The following is a 7,351-nucleotide window of genomic DNA, read 5'->3' as shown; positions in this document are numbered from 1 at the left end:
GCCGTAACTTCACTTTCGAAACACACCATGCACTCGCGGCTGCTGGAGACAGATGTCCGGGCAGCGGGAGGCGTCCCCAGCTTGGAAAACCCTTGGAGCGGTTCCCCCTGCGACCGCCTGGGGAGACCGGAGAGATTGGGCTCTTGGATGGAGGTGGACGGGGAGCGATGTGAATTTGGGTGGATGGCACCAGTACTGCTGGACCGCTGCTGCTTCGAGAAGAGCACCGAGACGGGGTTGGTGTTCTCCTGCCCAGCCCACATCGGGGCACCCGACTCTGGCACCCCGTAATACAGATCTTGCTTGTTCACGCCATAGTTGGGGAAGAGGTAACCATAATTGAAGTCGTTTTGGTCATTCAGCCGGGGGGTCTCGTAGACGGGGTCAACGGAGCAGTCGCCGATGCACCCCAGGCTGTTCTGCCGGAAGGTGGAGAGGGGCTTGCAGCCTGGCGCCGGCGTGTGGACCCGCCAGGCCTCCGAGTAGCGGTTCTCCATGCCGGAGTCAGGGCTGCTGGAGAGGAAATCATTCTCGTTGTTGTACTCCAGGATCTTGCCCGTCCTCACTGCGATGTGGGTCTCGATCTCCTCCCGAGCACGCTCAACATTGCCCGGCGCGCCAGTGATTTCGAAGACGGGGTCCCGGTCCCGGCTGGGCGTGATGATGTAGGTGTTGGTCTGCTGCTGGATCCGCTTGATGGTGGCTCCTTTGGGACCCACCACCAAGCCCACCACGCGGTAGGGCACACGCACCCGGATGGTGACTTGCCCCGGCAAGGTGGGAGCGCTGCCAAAAGTGGTGCCAGCCTTGTTGCGGGAGGCCCTGATCATGGAGAAGTGCTCGGCAGCGGAGATGATCTCCCGCCGGGCCATGGCCACATCCTCCCGCCGTCCCGTCACCATGAAGACCGGCTCCTCACCCCGCACTGGCGTCTTGATGTAGGTGTTGGTCTTTGCCCGCAGGGCTTTGATCTTGCAGCCTTGGGGAAGAGAGAGAAAACAAGGCAGGGAGGTTAGAGAGGCTGTCCCGCCACCCTCCCCTCTCCTCAGGAAACCAGGCTGAGCTGCCGTGTTTTCAGCAGGCCCTGCACCACACAGCAGCCACTGCCCGGGGATCTAAAATGAGGGAAAGGCCCTTTCCCCCTAACCCTCCTGACAGGAGAAACGCCAGAGGAAGGTTTCCCCCTCACCATCCCCAGAGAGCTCCTCCCTCAGGAGCTCCCCGCTCCCTCATCCTCAGGCAGGTGTCGCCATTTTGTGTGCTGCCCCCCACCACACAATCCCCCTCAGCCGCCTCCCCTCAGAAATCAGCCACTCCTTGGCAATCACCCCCGAGACCTCCCTTTCACACCCCCCCAAGCACCAGGGAGCCAGGGGGAGGTTCAAGCCCTCCCCATGGGCCAGCAGTCCCTGTGAGGAAGGCTGTCCCCACTGAGGCCCAGGCCTCGACATGTTGCCCCTCAGAGAAGATGGCCACCCTGGCTCCCCTCTCGTCAGAGTGGCTCTCGGGACAGGAAGGATTCGGCTGACACACGGGGCCGCAAGAGAGGCTGGAGATGACAGGAGAAAGCAGGGGGATGCTGAGTCCACAGCGAGGCACGGCTGATGTGGAGCCCCTGTGCCACCCTGCAACCAGCTCATGGGGAGCATGAGGGGAGAGACGTCTGCCATAACTCAAGAGAGCAGAACCCTCCACAGGGACTTCTGTCCTACTGTGGAGATTTTGGGGTGAATCCAGAGTGACCCAGGTTACTTTTGGGGGGCCAAGTTTGGGGGGGGAGGGGAGGGGGAGTAGCAGAGATGCAGCAATTTGGGCTCCCCACCTCAGATATGGTGGGACTCCAAACGTCGGCACCACTAGAAGGCCAGGGGGTAGGAGGACGTCAGTATTTGCTTTGGGGTCAAAACAGCAAGAACCGGGGCAGGGCTGCCCTCCTGTGTCCACACCGGGCCCCGCCGCAGGCTGCGCGCAGACCTCTGCTCCCGGCACTCACCAGGAGCCGCAGCAAAGGCACGGGGGGGGCTGCCTGGGGAGGGGAGGCCATCCAGCCACGGGCTGCGTTTCTCCCTTGACTCTCCATCCGGTGTATCAAACGCTGATGGCCGCAGGCCTCCTCACCACAGCGGTCCGGGCGCTTGGACCCTTTCCTGAGGTCACTTGCCATGCCAGTGCTTTTGTGTATCAGTATCCACTTCCTGAGCCCACCGAGCCTATTCCCCCTGCTCCTTACAGCTCAGAAAACATCTTTCTGCTCTTCCAAAACAGGCAAGAGGCTTTGCAGTGTGTTTTGGCTTCCAAATCGTTTTTTAGAGGGGTTTAGAGCCAGCTGTGTGACTCCAGGTTGCTAGATGACACTAGGATGCCATCAAGCAACTAAATATTTTTACAGATGTGGCACAGTTTTCCAAACTACTTCTGGAAACCCTCCCTGCTGCTGTCCCTCTGACCCCTCTCTCCAAAAGCCTTACTCAGTGCCTGAAGGCATTTTGAAAGCCTGGCACCAAGTTCCCATGCAGACTGGGGCTTCCTCTGCGGGGAGGTTTGCTCTAAGCTCGGGTCTCTAAGAAAAATGAAAAAATTTGATCCTCCAGGGCACCGCATTTCTACTAGTGCAGATGGAGTAAGGCGAGCATTTTGCCCTGGTTTCCCAAGGATTCAAGTGTCTGACTCAGGGCTCATGGAACAAGAGGATCAGGATATGGCATTGAAACCTCTGTGAGATCCCCCACCCCCCCTTCTCCCAAAAGGAGCCCATCTCTTGTCCTCTCCTCTGACCATCTGACACCAGCAAGTTTTCCTCAACGTACTACACTGACATCATACTTTAACACAAGATGACCTGCAAACAATGCTTCTGCAACCAAGAAATTAAGATTCCTCAGCTCGTGGGCTGGAACATTATTATTTATACGGATCCTAATAAATAACAACATCTCTCCCAGCTGGGAGTTCAGGGCTGCCACTCACTTAGTGCTGCCACTTATCTGCAGCTCGTCTCATGAGACACAGACTTGTGACATCAGGGTATTTACAGGAACGTAACGATCCCACCACCACGTATCATTAGCAAGAATCGAACCCCGCACCTTTAGTGATAAAAACAGAGCCTCGTGCCACTACAGCTGACAGGAATAATTCCCCGCGCTCGCAGCGGTGGCAGGCGCCGCACATGGTACAACCAATAGTTACAGCTGCACAAAGCATGCTCAGCCTGACAGGTCACACTCACGTCTCGCAACGTCGCATGGGCACTGGGGTGCAGCCTCGTCAAACTGCAGGAGACCCTGCGAACACGGAACTTCCCAGCATAGCTTTGAAACCCCACCGCCTGTCAGGGGGTCTTGGCATTGGTGTAGGACACCGTGCCGGTAAATCCTGACTTTGCTGTCGACTCCCAGTGTGACTTTTAACTCCTCAGAGCTACTTCAGCTCTGTGAGCCTCAGTCCCCCATCTGTGCAATGGGAAGAATACCTGTCTCTTGCTCTGTGTTACTGCAAAACTTCCTGTAACACTTAGCTTTGCGATGCTCCTGCATTAAATGCATCTCTAAGCCACTAATTTCATGTTCCTGGGGAATGGAAATGCTAGATCTGACCCAGAGAAGGAGCTGGGCAAATCCCCAAAATCCAAACCAAATCCACCCCCTGCCAAGTCCAATGTAGCTCACACGTTACTCCCCACTGAGTTTGCACCCTGAAGTATATTTGCAATGCTTTGTTTAGTAAAGTTTCTAAACAGTTGATGTGGACCGATGGTCACCAACAGTGTTGTACTATTAGTACTTAGGAAACTCAAAGAGCAGGACTTTACGGTGCTAGGCACAACACAACTGCAGAATAAAACCACGCAGGCAAAATTACAGAATAAAGGTTCATCCCAAGGAGCCCGTGGAGGGCGGTCACTGGGATGACCCGTGAGGGGTCACCTATGCCCTCCCGCAGCCCCAGGGCAGGCTCGGCTCTCCCTGACCCATCCCCGGCAGACATTTCCCTGCTCCGCTCCTATGCTGCTTGCTCCAAAGATGGAGATTCCATCTTAGGAAGATTAACCGAGATGCCACCATTTCCCCGGGGATATCACCGGAGCGTCACATGGAAAGAAAGGGGGTGTTAGCGGCAAGCATCCACGCTGAAAATTACTCCCGTGCATCACCCCAGACTGAAGTAGCATTTGCTGAATTCCTCAGTGACCCACGTTCTGCCTCCCAGGAGCGCAAGGCTTGCTCTCGTTTGCAAAAGGACCTCAGGTAGGCGTTTGTCAGGGCTGGGCTTGGGTTCGGTGTTTTTCTAAGCCATGGGACAATGACTGCGCGTGGGGGGAGAGGGATCTGAGCCCAGCACGACAGGAAACAATCAAGGAGGTGACATGGAGGGTCAGGCAAGCAGAGCAGTGACAAAGGACGGGGGCTCCATGCTGGGGACAGATGGAAGGAAACGGTGGCAAGGAATACACATGAATGAGGGCAAACGTAAGCGAGTTACACGAGGGTGGGAGGGAGTTAGGGATGGAGGAAAGGTGACGGAAATTGAGGGAGAGGCACGCTGTGATCCCTCCGAGGGAGGAGGAGAATCAGGGGTGTGGAGGCGAAGGAGAGACACCCCAAAACGGCAAAAAGGAGACGGGCAAGGAGAGAGCATGGCGAGAGGGGGAGGGAGGATCTAGAAACGGACAAAAGGACGCATGGTGCAGTCGATGGTGTGAGAAGCAGGGGGAGGAGGAGGGAGGGTCTCCATGCAGGCCTGCAGACAGGAAAGCCAGCTTTGCAGAGACAGACAGATGGGGGATCCTGTGCTTAAAAACTGGAGAAAATAACCCCACAGGAAATTAGACCAACTCCATCAAGACCAGCAGCCCAGCAGGTTCAGTGGCCCAGATCTCTAGCAGCTCTGAATTGGTGCAGACAACAGGCCAAGCCATCAGCAGTATAAATCCAGATAACTCCACCAACTTCCAAGAGAGCCACGCTGATTTACATCAGCTAAAATCAGGCTGGGCTTAAATCTGATTTACCCGCTCGGGGTCAAGGCTCCCAGCCCATCTCAACCCCAACCCTGACCTTGATTCGCACAACTAAATAGGGGCTGAGCCTTCTTTGACATTGCTCCGTTTCTGACCGAGCACAGCCAGATCAGGATGTGGCCCTTCATATCCTGACCGGATGAGTAGCACGGTCCTATGTGCTTTTGTCAAATGAAATTTGTCCTGTATGTTTTTTTTTTTTTTTAATGAAAGGCTTTCTTCGTGCGTAACTGAAATTTGAAAACAACATGCAACAAACCGCTTCACTAGGTGGATTATTAAAAGGGGAGAGAACTGCTTAGTAGATGGTGCTAAAAATGTAAAGCTAAGAGAAGAAAAGGACCTGTAGAAACTATAATAATACATAATCTTGCTGTAGTGTTCTACTCTTTAAGGCAGCGTGCAGACATCGGCTAATTGATCCCTGGCAGACTCCTGCCAGTTAGATTTTTATATTAGAGAGAGAATTAAGCCCTTTCTTGTTGTGTTTCCACTACCTAGCTTCTATTACTCTGGTTTTTGCCAATAACACAGATCCCAAAGCATTCTGCAAAGGAGGCTTGTATGATTATTTCCTCCCCCCACCCCTTTTTCTTTTTAACTTCAGTTAACTGATTGCCAATTGACTCAAAGTAAATGCGTTTGCAAATTACCCTAGTAAGCCACAAATGTTAACATACAGGAACAAACCCTTGAGGACTGTCGAGCCTCCGGCACCCAGACCAGTTATCTAACTGGAATTAATCTGCAGAGCAGCTAGCTCTGGCTAAAAACAAATAAATAAATTGAGTCTAGACATTGCCAAACTGGGGAGGGGGAATCGGGGGAGATTTTGATGCACAGCCACATTCTCCTCTCTGCTTACCCCTGCATCAGGGGTAAACAAATCCATCAAAACTAACAGAGAAGGCTTCAAGAGCTTGGTCCACCCGTCCAGCTAAGGCAGTTGCTCAGGAGGGCAACAAGGGTGTAGGATGCATCTGATCTGACTGCCGTTCACTTTGCACGATCCCATCCCAAAGCTTTTCTCGCTGAGAACGGTGCTTCCGGGTGACCTCACTGTGGTTTACGCTGAGGCTTCCGTGCACTGCTCTGGCAGCAGGAAAAGGCCGGAGCAGTGCAGGGGATGGATGTGCCCTGGATGTGCCCACTGCACCATGCACGGCGTAAATGCCAGCAGAAGGACAGTGCAATGGAAAATGCAGCCATGCCTATGGCGTAGTTCCATTGGATATTTTACTTCAGTGTAAATTCAGAGTTAAACCCGCTGACAACCTTCTCCTTACTGCTGCTAGAAGGCCAGATCCTGTACAGGTACATACTGCTACTGATGCAGTCTAGAGGGTCTTACCTGGCACAAACTGGCACACCTCCAGCACGTGCCACCAGTTTACGCCCAGAAGTGTGGGCTTCACCTGAAAGCATCCGAGGTGCTGTACCAGCTTACAGCAAACAGCTAAGGATCCAGCCCCGATGTGGGGTTTTTTTGTTTGGTTGTTTTTTTGTGGGTTTTTTTTTTTTAAAAACATACCACACAAATCACTCCAAGTCCTTATATTTCTTGTATTCATCAGATACAAAATTATCTCTACAGACAAAAGATTTTTAGCCCTCTTCTCATTTTACTAAGGCACCTTTACGCTGCACTGGTATAAATTACACCTGTAAATACCCCACTTAGGACATTTTGACATTGCTGGTGTGGTGTAAGAGAGCCTAAGAGCAAATTAGGACTTGGTCTTTTTTCTGTTTTAGTCATAAAATTAAACAGGACCGTAAAATAAACAACCCTCAAATATCTCTGGTAAGGTGGGGCATTCTCTTCCCATTTAAGATGAAAGCCATGTTAAAAGACAAGCACACAAAGAACATCACAAATAAACCCTCCTGAATATCTGTGGGGTAAGATTTTGCTGCACTGAAAATCTGATGAAAGTGGTGTCAAAAAACACAAATGCACACAAAAGGACCACAAACAAACAACTAAATCCCTTTGCATTGAGGTTTTATTGTACTGATGATGCAAGTTGTGTTTACAAGAAGGGGAAAAAAACCCCCAACACACCACCACGCCACGAAAATAAGCAACCACCTCGTTTCAGTGCAGCGATTTTAAGCTTTTTCATGCAACAATGAAAGTTGTTTATTAAAAAAAAAAACAAAAAAGGAAAAAAAACAAAAAAGAAAAAGCAACACGACCCAAAAGCAACAACCCAGATGCCACAGACAATCGCCGCCTTGTTGTGTGGCGGAGGAAAGTTGGGAACTCGGGCTGGAAGCCCCCAGCCCTGAGCAGCCGCTCTCTGCCAGCAATGCATCACATCGGGGCGG

General features: G+C 52.3%; 1 protein-coding gene across 1 annotated transcript in view; it reads right to left on the bottom strand.

The window, feature by feature from the left end:
* MEX3A (mex-3 RNA binding family member A) overlaps positions 1–2,164 on the bottom strand; it is an 11,136-nt gene extending 8,972 nt beyond the window's left edge. The window contains exons 1-2 of the mRNA XM_009320482.1: positions 2,119–2,164; positions 3–979 (exon numbers count right to left, since the gene is read on the bottom strand). Coding sequence (XP_009318757.1) covers positions 3–979; positions 2,119–2,164 — 1,023 coding nt within the window. The remainder of the gene's footprint in view (positions 1–2; positions 980–2,118) is intronic.
* Between the last annotated feature and the right edge of the window lie 5,187 nt (positions 2,165–7,351).

The sequence above is a fragment of the Pygoscelis adeliae genome, unplaced genomic scaffold (genome assembly GCF_000699105.1).
Source record: "Pygoscelis adeliae isolate BGI_AS28 unplaced genomic scaffold, ASM69910v1 Scaffold153, whole genome shotgun sequence".
Lineage (NCBI taxonomy): Eukaryota > Metazoa > Chordata > Aves > Sphenisciformes > Spheniscidae > Pygoscelis > Pygoscelis adeliae.
The sequence above is the reverse complement of the archived record's forward strand: the minus strand, read 5'-3'. Positions and strand labels throughout refer to the sequence as shown.